General features: G+C 36.7%; 2 protein-coding genes across 3 annotated transcripts in view; both read left to right on the top strand.

The window, feature by feature from the left end:
• The first annotated feature begins 1,287 nt into the window (after positions 1 to 1,287).
• Positions 1,288 to 8,472, top strand: LOC124211456 (aminopeptidase N-like). The gene is made up of 14 exons (XM_046610524.1): positions 1,288 to 1,365; positions 1,671 to 2,145; positions 2,419 to 2,577; positions 3,339 to 3,641; positions 3,721 to 4,064; positions 4,141 to 4,222; positions 4,299 to 4,473; positions 4,553 to 4,745; positions 5,414 to 5,691; positions 6,313 to 6,503; positions 6,595 to 6,762; positions 7,193 to 7,342; positions 7,842 to 7,920; positions 8,181 to 8,472. The coding sequence occupies exons 1-14, from the start codon at positions 1,296 to 1,298 to the stop codon at positions 8,397 to 8,399; spliced, it is 2,886 nt and encodes a 961-aa protein (XP_046466480.1). The 5' UTR covers positions 1,288 to 1,295; the 3' UTR covers positions 8,400 to 8,472.
• A 3,234-nt stretch (positions 8,473 to 11,706) lies between these two features.
• The window catches only part of LOC124211096 (uncharacterized), a 37,717-nt gene continuing 29,217 nt past the window's right edge, over positions 11,707 to 20,206 (top strand). The window contains exons 1-6 of one of the 2 annotated variants that reach the window (XM_046609813.2): positions 11,751 to 11,819; positions 13,622 to 13,810; positions 17,738 to 18,397; positions 18,521 to 18,995; positions 19,109 to 19,347; positions 19,454 to 20,111. In XM_046609813.2, coding sequence (XP_046465769.1) covers positions 17,739 to 18,397; positions 18,521 to 18,995; positions 19,109 to 19,347; positions 19,454 to 20,111 — 2,031 coding nt within the window. In that variant the 5' untranslated portion in view covers positions 11,751 to 11,819; positions 13,622 to 13,810; position 17,738. Of the gene's footprint in view, positions 11,722 to 11,750; positions 11,820 to 13,621; positions 13,811 to 17,737; positions 18,398 to 18,520; positions 18,996 to 19,108; positions 19,348 to 19,453; positions 20,112 to 20,206 lie in introns of those variants that run through there. The other variant, XM_046609814.1, reaches the window with a different exon arrangement.

The raw sequence follows: 20,206 nt of genomic DNA, 5'->3' as shown, positions 1-20,206 counted from the left end.
TAAGTTTTTCTTTTCGTTGACCTTACACATTTATTGCAATTCATTTAATCTACAGAACGTGTCAATAGAGAGATACTGTATCACATAAGCAAACGAGAATATTTGCAGAATGTAAGCAACGTCAAGCTACGTACAGATGGGGCTATTCCTCGGAATTCATCAATACCAATGAACGTTTACCAATTATTAGTAAAATGGCCACTCATGCAAAATTAAAACTACGTCAAACGTTTGATAGTAAAGCATCTAAGGAGCTCGTACTTTTTTGGCAATGAAAGGAATCTTGTGTTGTTCGGCGATAGACTAACAAGAAAGGTGTTCCAGGTCGATCTCTCGGATTTGATTTCTTTTGTAATATGTTATAGTAGACTGTAAACTAAGCGACACGTATTTGTTTTTTTTTTTTTTTTCATCTGCTACTCAACATTTTAAGGGGGTAAAACCACTCTCCAAAGTAAGGTACGTCAAGACACTTTGACGAAGAAATGATAAAAAAACAAAATTCACCGGGGCTTGATTACGAGACGCAAAAACTCAAAGTCATAACGCTAGCCGCTGCGCCACCGATCCGCTTGAACGTGGCGCGGGCGAGCAGATTGATGAAGTGGCGTCGAAACTTTAACCGTTATTTTCTCGAAAACGGTCGAGTGTTTACTGATAAGCCGAAATACATGTTCGTTTATTTTTATACTTCTTTCATTCTGCGAAGTCTTGTCCAAATCCGTCGGTTACAGTTGGCGGCTTCTCCTCATTAGTCTACTTATAACATATTACAAAAGAAATCAAATCAAAGAAATCGATCTGTGATACCTTCCATGTAAGTTAGAAATTAAGTTTCTGACTTCTTGTTGTTTATTCACCCTTTCATGTATTTGAGTTCTATCTTATTTTATTTAATAAATCTACTATCATCCACTAGCTTGCTCGGGCTTTTCCCCCTACGTTGTGGAGGTTCGTAAACCTTACGCCTAAGCAAGTTATTGTTTGTCGTTAGTTTCTTTTATTTAAGAAAACCCGATTGCCCATTCCTTCCCGAATTGCCCTATTTTATAGTCCAACAATTTTCACCTGTAAAGTGACGTATGTACTTTCGTCTTTGCGCCTGAATTTATGGCATATGCCACCCACACAAATTAATTAGTGAAGAGAAATCAAGGATCGCTTATTTTCAGAGATCTGAGCCAGTGTAATAGTTTATATCTAAAGATCAATGATAAGATATTATGGTATTGGTGGGACAAACAGCACGGCGATATAATATGAGCGATCCCAGTTATCGATGCTTCTTGCGACGGATGATGCAGAGCAACAGAGAGACCATCATGATTGAGTCAGGATATCGACTGTTCATTTGCATATTGTCAGGTATGTAGAAACTGTGTTGAAATTATTTAAAAATACTCCACACATCGCCCGCAATTTACTAAATGAAAGATCCTAGTGCCGAAATAAAGTTTAACAATTCCAAAGTTTCTGCCTCGGACAGCTTTCGAAAAACTGTCAAAAATCCAAAATACTCTACATACATAAAAAACCGGTTTTTAGTTGATATGGGAAAAAACGGCAGTCACTGAAAATCGCATAAAATCCAGTCATTGCGTATTCGTCAAATTAACTCTTGATCATATGCAGTTTTTACGCCGAATTGATTAATTGAACTTGTTTCGCAGGGTTGGTCCTGTTGGAAGCTAGTCCTTTACTTCCACCAGAGAAAGACTCAGTGCTACATACCGGTGACGGAAACATAGAACTTTCCAAAGCTGACAGCGATTACCGACTACCGAACACATCGAGGCCTCTTCATTACGTCATCAAGTTGAATCCTCATCTTGTGGAGAACAACTTCACTTTTACCGGGGAGACAACAATCACCTTGGAAGTTCTGCAAGCCACGAATACAATTACGATCCACTCTAAAGAACAGACAATATCTGAAAGCAGGACCCTCCTATCAAATTATGCCAACACTACGAACTACACCGTTACACACTCGTACGATACTGAAAGAGACTTTTTGACGTTAACCACGTCAGTCACACTGATAGCCGGAAACTATTCGCTCTCTTTGTATTATACGGGAGATTTGAGAGATGATATGATCGGCTTCTACAAAAGTTCGTACAGTAATAGTACAGGAGACACAATGTAAGTCGATGAAACCACGGTGAAACACACCTGCAAGTAGTTGAATAGAAAAGTCACACTCCATATTAAAAGAGATCAAGTAGCTATATTAATTTGTGAATTAATCAAACTCACAAATTTCTAGATCGAAATTGATATAATATGTGCCACGTGCTCACTTATCAGAAGCATCATCTGGCCATGAGAATAAAAATACCAAATACTTTTGCTTTTTTTACGAGGGATGTGATTAAAGATATCTGACTGAAAAGACTGTTGATATTTATTTTCAAGATGGATAGCAACCAGCAAATTCGAACCGGGTTTCGCTCGCTACGCTTTTCCCTGTTACGACGAACCCGCTCTGAAGGCAACTGTGGACATTTGGCTGAAACGGGAATCGTCGCAGCATTGCTTGGCAAACACGCCGATACTAACCGAGTATGAGGACAGGTAAGTTTTATGCCTTATTCAAATGTCAGTGGTGTATACTTATCATAAAATTCACCTGTAACATTACGAATGTTTGATGAATCAGTGCATTCCTTTAGTTTTGAAAATTTATTATCAGTTTACAATACTCAGTCTTATTTATTGCGATTATTCTCTATTCACTTACAACGAAAGATTTATTTGTGTATGTTGTGTGTCAGGAGAAAAAATTGCGTCTCCTTGAATTGAAGTATCTACAAGTTAACTAACATTGTGATGAAATGCCAGGCACCAATAAATCAGCTGATAGATCTAATCGGATTAATGGCGGCTTACTGACCAACTTAGAAGTCGATTCTATCGTTTTAATCATGTATTTATTAAGCAGAAATCTCTTTCATCGTCGTATATACGCAGTCAGGCTGACTAAGGCTGATTTATTATCTAGATAATGATGCGTCCAAAATTTGATTCTATATCACTCATCACCTTCAATAAGCTTTACATTTACCAAGAGTGGATTAGTCTGAAGTATGCATGAAGTATATTGACGTGGAATGCCCCATACATGTGCATACATACATGTGACAGTTTACAACGCTTAAATATGTTTTTTGTCATGACTAAAGAACCATTCTTATGAATGGGATAGAAAAAAGTAGCGCTGAAACACATGGCACATCTTAAAATCTTTCATTTATAATCGAAAAACCCGAGTGAATATTCAAACATGAATTTGAGTGTGCTGTAATATTGGGTAGTAAATAATCCGCAATTTTCAGCGATGACGGAAAGACGTGGACCGTTTTTGAAACTACACCATTGATTTCCACCTATCTAGTCGCTTTCATAGCTTCTGATTTTGCGGGTATAACAACAGATGACAACACGTTCGGGGTGTGGGCGAGATCTTCGGCAATTGCTACCGCGCAGTATGCCTTTGACTTCGGCATTGAATCATTAGAATCCTTGGAAAATTATACAGGTATCGCTTACTACAATTATGCGTTGGACAAAATGGATCAAATCGCCATACCAGACTTTTCTTCCGGAGCGATGGAGAACTGGGGTCTTGTTACGTACAGGTAAATCTTTTGTAACATTATTCCATGAAGCAGGAACATCTGGACTTCTGTATCAATTTTTTTACAACACTATCTTAAGGGAGAGATATTTACTGTACGAAGACGGAGTCTCCACAACTTCCGACAAACAGAACATAGCCACGGTTATCAGTCACGAGTTCACTCACCAGTGGTTTGGAAATTTAGTCAGCCCTTACTGGTGGACATATCTCTGGTTAAACGAAGGCTTCGCAACATACTTCGAATATTTCATAACTGCCGAAATCGAAACTGATTGGCGACTCGAAGAGCAGTTCGTTGTCGCAGAAATTCACGCCGATGCTTTCGCTGCCGATGGTTTGGGAACTTCTCATGCGATGAACGCTGATGTTGAGACTATCTCAGAAATTCGAGCCATCTTTGACTCAATTTCTTACGGCAAAGGTTGGCTCCTAAGCTCCTTTCTTCCAAGCTCAGTACCATTCTTCATATTTCACTGACACAAATGATTCTGTTGCAGCTGGTAGTGTGATACGAATGATGGAGCACATGATCACGAATTCTGTTTTCAAAGCTGGCCTAACAAATTATCTTAATACCAAGTAAGCACCGTCATGTTTTTTCCACCGATGCAGGATTTTGTTAGTATCATACTCACGAATACCTTGATCATTCAAGTGCATTCGACTACGGCACTTCCGACCGACTATGGGAAGCTATACAGGAAGCTGTTGATGCGAATGGTCAGTCGTTGAACGTTAAAGAGGTGATGGACACGTGGGTAACCCAAGCTGGATTCCCCGTCGTCACAGTAACTCGCGATTACGATGAAAATACTGCGGTCTTAGGCCAAGTGAGATGATGCACAGAACGTAATATCTATTTAGACATCGCGAGAACTCTAGTTTACAACAAGGTTTCATGTCTTTCAGGAGAGATTTTTCTTGAGAGACAAAAGCTTATATGATTCTGCGGTCTATTGGTGGGTACCGATCAACTGGGCAACCGCGTCTGACCCTGATTACTCCGTCACCACACCCACCACTTGGATTCCTGGTAATGAAAGCATCACCATCCAGTCCCCATCTAGCAGTGATTGGATTCTCCTGAACAAACAACAAACAGGTAGGCTGTACATGAAAATACTGTATTTGCATGTCAAAGTTCCAGATTAAGAACTCTGAGTTCATCATTGCACTTAGTGAACATTGAATTATAGATTCATCCTAACTCGGAATGACATCTCAAAATAATGCATTAACGATCAAAACCTACATTTCGTGAATTGACACTCAGGACCGTACTAATACAATGATGATTAATTAAACTTGAAAAGAAAATCGAATTGTACGTATCTCTACTGAGTAAAAAAAACCTCAAGTAAATTTAAGAATAACTACGACGACCAATATGAATAATAAGCTGTATGTGATTGCTCCTAATCTAACAAGTAAGGTATCCCAGGTCAATTCGATCCGAGAGTGGTTTCACCCGTTTAAAATCCTTAATGGCAGATAAAAAAAAAACACGTGTCGCTTAGTTATTAGTCTACTATAACATATTACAGAAGCAATTAAATCGAAAAGAGCGACCTAGGATACCTTCCTCGTAAGTTTGATCAAAAGCTAGTACACATAAACATTCCAATGCAAGTTTGACGAGGTAGAAGCCGAATTTGATTTTATAACTATACATCAATAAATGCAATTTATTGAGGTTTTGATTAAACAATAGTTCTGTTTATGAATGTCCACATGTGTACAATTGAACTTGAGTAAACTGTTGTCATACAGGATTTTATCGCGTCAACTATGACACAACAAACTGGGATCTACTCAACTCATTTCTCAGCAGCGCAAACTATACGCAAATATCACCGATCAATCGAGCCCAATTAATCGATGATGCTCTTAATCTGGCAAGGGGCGGTTACTTGGACTACGCAACAGCTTTGAACGTGACGAAGTATTTGGCCCAAGAAACGGACTACATTCCTTGGTACTCTGCACTCACAGGATTCACTTATATCAACAGACTCTTGGCGCAAACTGATTCCTACGATAATTTTAAAGTAAGCAACATTGAAAACCGCCATTTTTTCTTCATTGCAATTATTATTATTGCTTATTAATTATTACTTTCTAGTTCGAGCGTCAATTTTTCATCAATGTCGTATCAATGGATGTGGTTTGAGTAGATATTCTGGCAGCCATATTTATTACTATAAAGTAGAGTTCTACTGCAATCAGTCAGATTAATCTGATCAATTTTGAAATTTATCATTATAAGCAATCGACAGCGTGAAATGACGTTCTTTAGGATGAATACAAAAGCTCTTTACAACACTGCCCCGTTTTATCTGAGGTGACTGTCAAATATTAAAAAAACTCATAACTGTCGGTCTTATTGATTAATTTGGATTAAGTATTACTCAACTACTATCGTCGAATATCAACCTCGCGCATACTTTTATGAGTTCTTCACGAACTCATTCGTGGTATCTAGGACATTGATGAAATATAAGCTCAGTTGTAATTATCGCGTTCATCTAGTCTAGATTTGAAATATTCTCTCGCTGTTAATCTCCCGTCGCATCTAGATATCATGCAAACATTAAACAAAGTAAAAGTAATTTTCGCTCACTCCGCGACTGTTGATAACAGATGAAATTATCACATATCTTCACTTACAGACATACCTCACAAATCTCTTGGCAAATGCCCTTGAGACGTTCGGATACGAGGAATTGGATGCTGATGAGCACGTACACAAGTTCCTCCGAAACAACGTCTTGACTTGGTCCTGTAGACTGGAATTAGATGCTTGCGTGGAGTTTGCAAAGGAAAAACTTTTGAGCTGGCTAGTCGACAACGATGAAACAGCGTGAGTTTCAGTGCAGGCCCAAAATGTCGCAAATTGTAAAACAAAAAAGGTCACAGATATTATAAATGCCATATATTTATCTTTGATTCAGGATCACGCCGAACCTGAAAAGCGTTGTTTACTGCACAGGAATTCGTAATGCAAACTCAACGATATGGAATTTAATGTGGAACAAGTACCTAGCAACTGATCTTTCCTCTGAACAAATTCGCATACTCCGAGGACTCGGGTGTTCAGAAGATACGGATATACTTAACAAGTAATCGACGTAAAATACTCAGATAACAATATCCGTGCAAATTTTGAAGCAAAAAGACAGTTATGATGGCAAAGTATTGCTAGCAATATTAGAACAAGGTGTGTTCTCAATTGCTGTCAAAATCTAAGCGAATCATTCCAAGTAAAAGTTGTCAGCTACATATATATCTGCTGGATGCAAATCTTGCTATACATAAGTCTGACAAAAAATTATTGCTGTAAATTTCCTGCACAAAAATTACCCCGCGAAAATTTTCGGTAAAACGCAAAAGAAAAAACCGCGGCAAGCAAAGCGCACTCTTTGCACAGACACGCTTCGTTATCTGGGTATGGATTAAACGTTCATTAGAATGTACAGATTAATTTTTTCAATTAATGCCGAAACGCTCTCTCACGTTCCGATTCCGTTACAAGCAATTTGAACGTTTTAGCTACATGGCCCTTGCGACAACATCTGGATCTGGCATCCGATCACAGGATTCGTCAACAGCCTTCCAATCGGTGTATACCTATGGTTCTGCTAACAACATTGAGCCAGCGTTGGATTACATCATCAATAATTTAGAAGCTATTATTGAATAGTCAGTGTTAATAATCGAACATCATGATCTTCGTACATCTTAAAGGAAAGTATCCCAGGTCGATCTTCCCGATTTAATTTCTTTTATAATATGTTATAGTAGACTAGAAACTAAGCGATACGCATTTTTTTGTATGCCATTAAACACTTTAAGGGGGCGAAACCACCCTTCAAAGTAAGGCATGTGCAGGGGCAATTTGAGTGTTTTTTTTCTTTATCTAGAAAATTACATTTTTAATTTTTATTTCCAGTTGGATTGGTTAAAAAATATTATGTTCTTGTGGATGAACTATCAAATCACTCGTTGATATGTCTTACCTTGGAAGGTGGCTTCACCCCCTTAAAGTGTTTAAGGGCAGATAAAAAAAAAAAAAACGTGTCGTGTAGTTTTTAATCTACTTTAACGTATTACAAAAGAAATCAAATCGAAGTGATCGACCTGGCATATCGTCCTTCTTAGAATCTTCTAAGTAAGCTAAACGAATTTTTTTTATATATAGCTACGGTGGTACCTCGACGGTCACTACCTTACTCTCCGGGATTGGTCTCCGAATAACTACAAGTGCACAGCTTGAAAAGGTAATGTCTCGTCGATATTTCATCGATAAAAATTAAGGTCGTGTTTGGAAAATTGAACCCAAATATCTGGCAATGAGTAATGCCACTCGTGCATATAGTCAAAGCGTACAGAATTCACCGGGAGTTGATACATAACATGAACCGCGAAAACTAGTAGCACCAAAGCCGATAGTCTGCCACGGAGAATCAGCAAGATTTAATGATTGGAGCGGCTTGATAGCGCTGCAGGAAATTACTCACTTATCTATTCGTAATTTCAGCTGGAAAATTTTGCCACTGCCCAATCTACTCTTTTGGGAACTGCGGCGAGTACTGGAATTTCGAACGCCCAGAATAATTTAGCCTGGATCGAATCGTACGAAGCAACGATCAGCAGCTGGCTAGAAGAAGCTGTTGCTGATTCAAGTTCGTCTAATGTTGGAATTAGTAGCGCACTGTTGACACTATGCCTTGTTTGTTTATTGAATTTTTATCAGTAGTGAAAAAGGAGTTTAAAACGATATTTTTAAGTTTACCTTGTATAGTTAAATAAAAATTTAGGATTATACGTAATATCTGAACGTTGCCTATCAAGAACTTTATTAAATAGACTGACGCGGGAAGATTCGCCCCATTTATTCCCAACAACCATTGACTGGTTTAGACTCATTTTCTGAAGGGCAGTCATATTACATATTATGTTTCGCTACAGTAATAACACTTAAGAAATATATTGCAAATAATTTATATCAGTAGAATGACAATGAGTAAACTTCAATGGTGTGCAAAGAACCTCCCAAAACAGGGGCATTTTTTGCCCATTTTGGAGTCCACGCGAATTTTTCCGAAACAACAGCCAAATGATACCTTACGATACCCTAATACTCAGAAACAAATCTTATCCTAACTTTACGAATGCTTCCGTAGATACGGGGCAGCAAAGTTGTCAAATGTCGATATATTTAGTAGAACAGCCCAACAGATGAAAAAAAAAATCAAATTTGGAGGAGCAAACATATATTCCCATGTATTTGTCGACGCCAAACCAGAATCTGATGTCAAAAATACCCGTAATAAATACCCCTAAATAATTAAGTAAAGTCAAAAAACGGGTATTTTTGACATCAGATTTGGATTCAGCGTCAAAAAATACATGAGAATATCATGATCGCTGTTGCCAATCTGGAATTCTTTAATTCTTACTTCAACTTTGTAAAACCGCGTTGAAATTCGCAGGAAAGTAATATTCTATTACAAAAATTATGAAAATCTACGACGTTTTACGAAAAATAATTAAAATTACATAGTGGAAAGAGATTTGTTTTTTTTCGGAAAACTTCTTAGAGTATTAACGAGTATTAACGAAAAATTATGAATATCTGCGACTTTTTATGAAAGATAACTTCATTTTTTGGACACAATCATTACTAATTTTTTTTTTTTGCGAACCAAGTTGAATTTTGCAGCAGAGTACTTTCTACGGAAAATTATTAATTATTATTAAAATCTACAATTTTCTGTGAAAACTATTTATAATTTCGGATGCCAACCATCCGCTAGATATCGTATCTCTCTTACAAGGAAAACTTATGCAGACAACTTAAGTACGGAGTAAAATTTGGGACGTGTTCGAAGACTAATCTTCTGATCTTCTGATTACGATCTAGACGGATTTAGAAAATCTGTCGTTTATTTTTGACCTCAACATTGCTCAGTTTAGATGAGTATTATGAAAAAAAAACGTAGCTAAAAATACGATGACTTACGAAAAATTAAGAACTTTCACAGAAATGATGACCACAAGATTACAGAGAAGTAAAAAAAACTACGATAAATTACGAAAAAAGGACGAAATCGGTAGAAAATTCTACGAAAAAACTACGAAAGTCTTCCAAATAATGTACAAAATCGTAGAATATTGTCGCCAGGAAGTAGAAAAAACTGCGATAGATTACGCAAATTACGATAATCTACAGGAAATTCTACGACTTGAAGTTAAATGACGGAGAGATTAATAGTTCTAACCTTCTTTCAGACGACGACCTAGGCTTGCACACACGATATGGTATACATAACGAACCTTGGGGTTGTTTACATTTAAAATACATAAGTAGGTTCAGAAATTGGCCCTGAGTGGTCCGTTTACGTCAAATTGGTGACCGCTGGACTTTAATGTTTATTTTATTTTTAACGCTTATTTTGCTTGATAATTGTTGGACCAAATGGCCAAACTGATTCATTGTTTTTTGTTATAGTTGTACTCAAATGGTTTGTGTATAACGTAAGTTGTTTTCAATAAATGTCATAGTTCTGAGCTGGGCCGCCACCAAAGGGTTGAAACGTCAACATCTATGGATAATTTTGATCGTTGATATTGGATACCAAGAAAAGAATCTCTTTTGTATGAATAAAGAAGGTCGATTAACTCGTCTACATAATATAATTATGAAAACCCACGTTTCGGTGGCTTATCGGCAGATGTATGTAATAAATAACTAGAGTACAGGGAATTTTTATTGTTCTTCATAATCGTTTAGTCGATCAATAGATGGAGATAAAGACGATACTGTACCCCTGATCTAAGAACGTCAAATAAAGTGAAAGAATCAAAGGTACACAAATACTTCAGATTACCTTCTGTTTCCAATGACCGACAAAATGTATATTGACAGCGGCAGGTTCATAATAAGACCACGTTTCTCTTGGGTACACTCACGTCAAATCCTGTTCACCATTAAACGGTTCCAGTTTTGCGTTTATATCAGGGGGGATTACAGGGGAAAGCAGCCGATTACACGGATAAAATGCACCGTAATGCCGTACGTATCTCCTGCAAAATGATAACAAGACGAATCAAACTCTGGCTGATACATCGATAAGGATGTCAATGTCACGAAAGAATTCATATTGCTGTTTCTTAAATACCAAACATGACGTTGACATAATAATTAGATTGAACGACATTTCTTGATGATTAGTTTCATACGAACCACGTCCTCATATCTTTGTAATTAATGGATCTAATCAGAAATAATTCGCTGTAGTAACGCATGCAATATCCTAAAAATTGAATAGCACTGAGTTCATAGGTGGTTAATTGCTTCGGCATTTCTATAGACTTTTTATTGTTATCAGAAATAGCAAACTCTACTTATTTCATACTCTCGATGACATAACCACGATGTATAATGTTAATCATCCGAGCAAATGCATCAAATCTTGCAACCATGAGTGGAAATAAACTGGAAATAACTCGACGAAAATTCAGTATAGCGAATCCAATCAGCAACCCCGAAAAACCCTGCATAAAGTTTTTTGACCGTGTTTGATCAAATTTGAAATTTTCGTCCGCTATATTGGATCCACCATCTTGAATTTTCAATGTCTGATTTCAGATTTATAATCAGCGACCCCAAAAATCATAGAATACTGTCTTGTGATAAAAGTTGACTCGGTACAATAATGATTAACGGCACGATAGTGATTCAAGGGGTTAAGGTTCAAGATAATCCTGCAGCTGATACTCCAGTAAGAGGAGGTGATTAATAATGAATAATAAGAAGAGTCTATCATGCACGTTAACACGAAGAAAAAATGGCAAGAGCATTGACCGACGTGATTGAACATCGTGAACATTGCAGAAGCTGTTATAAAAACGATCGTGCAATATGCGTTTCTAGAGGATGTTAGAAAATTACAATCATACAATCGTTAGGTGAGAAAAAAGAGTCGCATTATCGAGATAAGATAGTTGCGACTGTTATAAAACTAGGTATCACGAGCTGCGATCGGAGGACCGAGAAGAGACCTCGGATCTGACAGGTACGTGATCGTCCGGCAATCGATTACTGTTTGCTATCTGCCTCTTTCAACCATAGTACCTATAGAATTACACTTCGTGAGCAGGATGGGTGATTGACGTAAGTTTCGTTGATTGTTGGTCAAAACATGACTATTTATTGAAGTTCCGATGTTTTGGCCGGGCTCCGTCGACCATCTTCAGGCTACATAAATACATAAGTGTTTAATTTAACATGCATGTGCTTGGAACTAGTTTACATTTGTGAGGAAACATTTGTAAGTCGACATAAACAGTTGAATCAAATGAAACATGTAAGTAGGCACAGGTTGTTAAAAAATGTGAGTACCCTGGCAAAAATTTTTCACGCCAAATTTACACTACGAAAATTTTCTGCGTTCTTCTACGACATTTGGAACACTTTCGTAGTTTTTTCGTATTTGTCGTAGACTTTCTCGTAGATGACCGTAAATTTACGTCACTTATCGTAGTATGTTTTACTTCTCTGACAATTTTCTACGATTTTCTACGCCATTTGGAACATGTTCGTGTTTTCTGGTAGAATTTTCCATAGATGATCGTATTGCGTAATTTATCGTAGGGTTTTTTTTTTACTTCACTGTAATCATGTGGTCATAATTTCTGTGAAAGTTCATAATTCTTTATAGATCATCATATTTTTAAATAAGTATTTTTTTTCATAAGACTCACCAAATTGAGAAGAGATGAGTTCAAAAATATACGACAGATTCTCTAAATCCGTTTAGATCTTACTCAGAAAATGAGAAGATCAGTCTTCGGATACAGAACCAAATTTTGTCCCGTAAACTGTTTGCAATAAATTTTCATTGTGAGAGAGATGCGGCATTTAGCAGACGATTTGGATTCAAAATTGTAATTTTTTTTCATAGAAAATTGTAGATTCTCATAAGATTTTGTAGAAATTTGTACTTTTTTACAAAATTCAACGCGTTTCCACGCAGAAAAGTTCGTAATTTTTGGGTCCAAAAATGAAATTATTTTTCATAAAAAGTTGTTGATATTAGTAATTTTTTATTAATTCACGTAGTTCGCTACAAAATTCTACGGATACAAAATTAAATCTACTTTGAGTATGTCATTTTCATTGCTTTTCGTATTAAGTTGTAGATTTTCATAATTTTTTGTAGAATATTGTGCTTTCCTACGAATTTCAACGCAATTCTACGAAGTAAAGAATTCGTAATGTATGGGTCCAAAATCGAAATTATCTTCCGCAAAAAGTTGTAGATATTCATAATTTTTCGCTAATCCGCGTAGTTTTCGATGAAATTCTACGAAAAAAATGTCAATCCACTTTCAATATGCAATTTTCTACGATTAATAATTTAATTTCTCGTAGAATTTTGTACTTTTCTACGAAAAATACTACAATTTTCTACAACCGGAAATTTTTTATAATTTGACGTAGAAATCATTTTCGAAAGGGTAATCTGATTATATTTATGTAATCTTAGCATTCACCGACCTTAAAATAACTTTAAAGTCACTATCAATTTCCTAAATGCATTTTAACCAATAACTTTGTAAATTCAAATCGCTATACCTTCTGCGTACACATAACCTCTTTGAGGGGGACATGTTTGATTAATAAAATATTATTTTATCATAGTTGACTGCCATATTATTCAATCTTAATAACGCAGGAACATTTAGGTTATGTTATTAACAAATGTTGATTTACAAATGCGAACTAGATCCAAGCACATGTATATCAAATTAAACAAAATTAAACATTTATATATTTATGTAGCCTGAAGATGATCGACAGGGCCCGACCGAAAGGTCGAAAATCCAATAAATAGTTATGTTTTGACCAATAATCGACGAAACTTGCCTCACTCATAGTATATGTATTATTTTCATCTCCGTATCATTTTGCAGCCTTTTTATTTGTGCCCTCCTAGCCATATTTAAGTTAAGTCGGTAGTGAAATAGACCAACAACGTTACGGCTAGTCATCAGTGAACCGTGTGACCTGGTACATATCAAATTCCGGGTATTCAATATATAGGGTGTATATTAAATGATTGAAGAACAACCGGTGAAATAGGCCGATTTTTACCACCACAGGTAAGGTGAAACTTAGAGATATCTTCAAATTCATATTTACTCCAATGTAATCAACATTATCGTTGCGTCCTTCACGCCAAGTGGCAACATTTCACGTATGGATACCATGCTTGGAATGAGAAGAATATTTTTGAGATGACATTAAATTTCAAAGTTATTTTACTTGTTGGTAAATAATTCTTTTCACATGTCAAGAAAAAGAACTAACAGAGTGAAAAACCTTTTTCTTGTAACCTTTCTGCGCGTATATTACTACTCTTGCTTAGAAGTCGATTTAGAATACAGAAGAATTTGCTCAATAACTAAAATGAAGCTTTCTTTTAAGCCATTTATAAGAAATTTGTCAAAATCCGTTAAGAATCGTATTGTGAACCACAACGGTTTTCTCGATATGCCATTTTTTTCAATTGGTTGACGAATTTAACGCATAAATTGCTGTAGATTCGATTTAATGAATGCACAACTGAATCCAAACCAATTCACGTGCGGACTTGAATATTTACAAATGATAATATTCATATAAAATTATCGGCAAAAAAAAGTTCGTCAATCTGGAACATTTTATTCCAAAAATAATTTTTTTAATCCGTTACAATATATTTAATTTTAAAAAAGTGCCATCTTTTCCGTAATGGGCCTTCTTTAGTACTCCTCTTCAATTATGGAGTATATGCGCGGTTTTTGCAATTATCTTAACCGACAAAATAATATTTCGTGTGCTTCTAAAAATATTCCACATCATAAGTTATTAAAACCTCTAGAAACAATAATACGAAATGGTTCTATACAAACGGTTATAAAAAGTGACCTTATATCAAAAATAAATATGAAGTCGAGATCACAAGTGACCAGAAATGATGGCCCGATATCAAGGCTGATAAAATCACTGTTTTAGGTCAATATTGGGAGCTCATAACTATTCATACGTCCCCGTAATTTCAATGGACAGACAAACGTAGTTGCAGGCCTGCGCCTAAATGGAGTAGACAAACTTGAGAACGAACGTTTCATGAAATCTGATCAGACTACATGATTTTCCTCAGTACCAGTGAATAATATATAATCAATTTCTGTAAGGTATAACAATAAAATATTTTGGGTGATTGATTTTTGAATTGAAAGACAATAAATTCCAGAATGTTGTTAAAAAATGGAAACAATAATACTAATTCTTTCCCCAAATTTCATTCACCATAAACGTGTGTTAAAATGAGATATTACAAGGAACTGAATTATATGTGGTGAAACACAAAACTCTTGACGAATTACATTTTATTTTACTTTAGCTTCACAATATACACCACAATACAAGTGCAGTGGTATCTTATCATTTAAATTTTATTGCCCAGTTGAGAAACCTATATTTGCTTAACCCCTCAGATTATTCTGATCATTTATGAAAATAACCATTAAGACGCATATGGTATAAATGAAGAGCGATCAAGAATGATAGAAAATATATGCATTTCTGTAAAATTGTGAATTTAGACATGCTTCAGGAAAGCACAACGACGCGGATTGCACTTTACAAGTTCCTTGATTGGATGGATTGGGATAAAATAATGAGAATTAACAGATGTGAGCTTATGACAACTTTGTGCAGTAATAAAGTACGATATTACAACTAAAGACATTATAGTTATCATCTGAGTAGTCAAGTGTCCACTTCACATGTTTCAGACTCATTGACGCTCAATCATTTTTGCCTCGGAATCGTGACGCATAGAGTAGGGATAAAAGTATTAATAATGCGATAAGATATTAACAATGTAATAACAATCACCTCGAATTTGCCATTTCCGATTATAAATTTGCTAGTCCCAGGTACGTTGATATAATTTGTTGTTGAATAGCCAACATTTCTCATTGATATGTGCGATGTTGTCAACTCGCATTAGACATTACAATTGACTTTTCACTGTCACCGTAACATAGGCTTACGATGATTTTTGCCCGACAAAACTAAGTAGTAATTTTGATAGGTATGAGGTACGGATATGTGAAAAAAAATATTTAAAAACTTCTATCACGTAAATCTTCGGAGAATTGTTTTTTTTTCTGTTTTCTTAGTACTACTAAAGTTACCTTTCGATTTCTATGTTAAATATATTTATTAATGGTAGTGTTGATATTTAAATATTCATCTGCCCTCACTAGTTATTGTTTATGGTGATTTTAAGCATACTTAGAGCTATGTAAGTACAAGAGAAAAAGATTGAACAGGAGTTTTGGAAAAAGTAGATAAAGATATCATAGGTCTTTTTGATTTATCTAGTCTCTTAAGTCTTGTTTAAAACCAATGCTGTTTACTTTATAGCTAAACATTCAGTTTCATGTTCATTATATTTTATTTTTTGAAAAAACAGTAAAAAAATCTTTAAATATGCATATCTTGTATAAAAATAAATCTGGATGCGCTGTAAAAAACAAGCGCTATATTTTAGTTTGACATACCTAAATACCTAAAAAAAAAGGATTGTTACCTAAGGGGGAAATTAAAAGTTACATTTCGTAGATTTGTGTAATTATTCAACAGCTAATGCTACAGACAATGTGCAGCTGGATGAAACAAATCTCAGTGAATGATTTCATACTGGCACGACCTTCATTAATCACAAGTCAGATAACTTCAGTACAGGGCATTCCAGCTAAAATTGACTTACGCTCGACCTCATTTTTTCAGATTCAGTGCTCAATTTCGTACGGAATTCAAACAGTTTCGCGTTAAAAATTTTTTTTTTCTGAATCGACCCAAGATCTTACGATATGTCATAAAAGAACCAGTCTCGGTTGACGCAAAAAGGTTATTTCAATCTATTTTATCTGGTGAGATTTTAAAATATTTTCAAAAGTTTGTACAGAATTCTTGACGGTTGAAGATGATATCAGAACTTCTTCAAGGGTATTAACCAGAGTATTCCTGAAGTTTATACAATATTGTAGATCATTTTCAAAGGTTACCAGAGAATTTTCGACAATTCTAAATAATACCGGAACGTTTTCAAGAGTTAACTGAATATTCTCGAAGTTCAAGGGTGGTTCAAAATTTTTTTAAATGTTACCAGATAAAATAAATGGTCTTAATCCTCTTAACGTTATGCGAGGCGGGTTATTCACTCTTTCACGGAATATTGTCGACTTTCCAATGTTCGTAACGAATGCACCGTTTTATGAGAAAAAAACGGCCCAAATCAATCATTATTTACTTAATGAATAATCTTATTTCTTTTTCTTACTTCAGAAGGAAAAAAATCATCTTCAGGGAGGTTTTCCATTTTTTCGCCATTTTTGTTCATGATACTTTGAACCAAACTAAATATTTTGTTTCATTCAAATTCTCATGTCTTACCTCATGTTTATGCGCTAAGTCCTCTTGAAAATTATCAGATTTTAAAAAAGGAGATTCGAAATGATAATCAAGCCCTTTCATTTAAAAAACCAGAAACAAATTCAAGGTCTTCTTGTGGGCTAATAGAATTCCAAAAAAAAAAAAATTGAGAGCTGAATTTGAATGATAAAGTCGAGCGTTGGTGAAGTTCACTTGGAATGCCCCATATGTACAAAGTACAACTGAAATCAACTTTAGCTAGATATTTCTACGAACGATTTTAAAATTGTGAATTGAAGCTCTATTGAAGTCGCAACTTAACCAATAATCATTCTGGTCGGACAATCGTAGTACAGTAAAGCTTTATCATCCACCGATAAACCTCGCGCCACCGTATATTGTAGGTATTATTCTGTCATTCCCTGCCATAAATTAAACGAATTGTTACGTAAACTAATATAGTATCGAACCATCATCGTTGAACAGTAACCAAACAATCCTCACGTAATTTACGATAGTGACTATTGTAGTCCAAGAGAATGAAAGAGCAGCAGGTGTTTGCTGAACTAAAGAAACTTATATTAATCTGGTCGTTACAGAATGAGAGCCACTCCGGTGGTAGTGGCTGCCGTAGCGGTGTTGCTGGCTTCGACATGGGCTTATCCCAACGTCGAGGACCATGCTGCCAAATTTGAAAGCCGACAAATTCAGGACCGTGCTGATGAGGAATACCGATTGCCAACCACTTTGTCACCGGAGAATTACACGGTTATTTTGGCACCTTACATCGAAGACGGAAACTTCACTTTCGATGGGTTTGTACACATCGAGATGAAAGTCATCGAAGAGACGAACTTGATAACGTTGCATGCGAAGGACTTGAACATTTCATGGATCGAGGTTACCTTAGAGAACTCGAATACCATAAATATTACAGATCAAGCTTTGAACGAGGTTACCGACATCCTAACACTCACACTAGAAAGCTCTCTAACAGCAAATTCATCGGTATACCTGAAGATTCTATACGTCGGCGTACTCAACGATGACATGACCGGGTTCTACAGAAGCTCGTACACCGATTCCAATGGTACTACAAAGTGGGTCGCCACCACTCAGTTTCAGCCAACTTACGCAAGACAGGCATTTCCATGTTTCGATGAGCCGGCTTTCAAGGCAAAATTTAACATTCTCATTAACAGACCGGAAGAATATCACGCGATCAGCAACATGCCGATCGTTAATGCTTCCGAAGTGAGGTAAACAGTTTTACCAAATTTCATAACAGTCTACAACCTTTATGGGGCTCAAGAAATAAAATTGAAGCTGCATCTAAAAATTAAGAACAAATACAATTATTATCGTATCCGTTTTTGTCCCAGCAATGGCCGTATAACGGATGTCTTTGATGAAACACCAATAATGTCTACATACCTTCTGGCCATTCTCGTATCTGATTTCGAGAACTTGACAACATCAGATGGGAATTTTAGCACGTGGGCGAGACCGAACGCCATTTCTCAAGCGGAGTACGCCCTCAGCTTAGGTCCCCTAATTTTGGCTTACTTTTCCGAAATAACCGGTCATGACTACCCTCTGGCCAAACTGGACATGGCAGCTTTAACTGACTTCTCTTGGGGTGCTATGGAAAATTGGGGCTTGGTTACGTATCGTGAGACTGCGATGCTTTACGACGCCAACCACTCCTCGGCCACAGCCAAGTCGAGAGTTGCCACCGTCGTGGCTCACGAACTAGCTCACATGTGGTTCGGCAACATTATCACATTAGAGTGGTGGGACTATGCTTGGCTTAATGAAGGTTTTGCCAGAAGGTTTCAATATTTGGCAACTGACAGTGTAAGTGTAAACCTAATATTGAGCAATATGCTGACTCTTCTTCGCCTGAAATATCTGACTAGATTTGCAGGCAGTCTCATTTAGGGAAACTAGAACTGAAAAATGGCTTACAGGTCGAATCGTCATGGAATCTGCTACATCAGTTCTTAGTCGACCAACATCAGGTAGTATTTGCCAATGATGCCTTAGAATCAGCGCATGCACTGGTCGCTTCAGTGTTGACTCCCACCGAGATTTCAAATCACTTCAGCACAATCTCGTACAATAAGGGTGCCAGCATTATCAGGATGATTGAAACTATTTTAGGGGAATCGGTTTGGCACGCGGTTCTCCATGAATATATCGATGCTCAGTAAGCCAATTCTTCCATAGTATGTTTGATCATGATGCGTGGAATGTCTCTTTTTGCCAGCAGATGTGCTTTGATTCTGTATTCACGTATGTTATTTATTCAACAGTTTGTACGGCAATGTCAAACCGGACAATCTTTGGGCGGCAATTCAGGACCAAGTTGATATCAATGACGTGGACCTTGGCAATCAGACCGTAAAAACTGTTCTGGACACTTGGATATTGCAGGCAGGTTACCCTGTTGTCACGGTGAATCTTAACCAATCCACCGGAATCGCTACGATATCTCAGGAACGATTCTTACTACGGGGAACAGAAAGTTCTGTTACCAACTTGACCTGGTGGGTACCGATAAGTTACATCACTGCGAGTGAGCCAAACTTCAACGACACATCAACAAAGTACTGGCTGGGCAATGAAACCGCGACAATTCAAGTGGACAACGGAACTGCGGACTGGCTTTTGTTCAACGTTCAAGAGACCGGTTACTATAGAGTCAACTATGACGTAGAATCGTGGACAAAGATCATGAACCTACTTAATAGCGCGGATTTTGAAACAATCCACGTTCTGAATCGAGCCCAGATTGTCGACGACCTCCTCAATCTCGCTAGAGCCGACTATGTCAGCTATGAAATTACCTTGGCCGCAACGCAATACCTTGCGCAAGAAGGTAACTACGTCCCGTGGAAGGCGTTTTTCACGGGATTGAACTACTTGGATCGTCGTTTTCTCGGACAAGATGATATATACGCCTTGTTTCAGGTAAGGAGCCTATGTCAACTTACAGTTATAATTTTTTCAATTTTGTACGCCCATATCTTCACCTTTCGGCAGTGACAGATGCACTGTCAATTGAA

This window comes from Neodiprion pinetum, chromosome 2 (assembly GCF_021155775.2).
Source record: "Neodiprion pinetum isolate iyNeoPine1 chromosome 2, iyNeoPine1.2, whole genome shotgun sequence".
Lineage (NCBI taxonomy): Eukaryota > Metazoa > Arthropoda > Insecta > Hymenoptera > Diprionidae > Neodiprion > Neodiprion pinetum.
Note: the sequence above shows the minus strand (reverse complement) of the source record. Positions and strands in the feature narration are given on the sequence as shown.

What these genes read in the sequence shown, in the direction of transcription:
- LOC124211456 (XM_046610524.1), top strand. Translation starts at nt 1,296, where the DNA reads ATGATGCAGAGCAACAGAGAGACCATCATGATTGAGTCAGGATATCGA. An exon ending in AATAGTACAGGAGACACAAT is followed by an intron (nt 2,146 to 2,418) that starts GTAAGTCGATGA and finishes TTTATTTTCAAG; the next exon opens with ATGGATAGCAACCAGCAAAT. An exon ending in GATACGGATATACTTAACAA is followed by an intron (nt 6,763 to 7,192) that starts GTAATCGACGTA and finishes TGAACGTTTTAG; the next exon opens with CTACATGGCCCTTGCGACAA.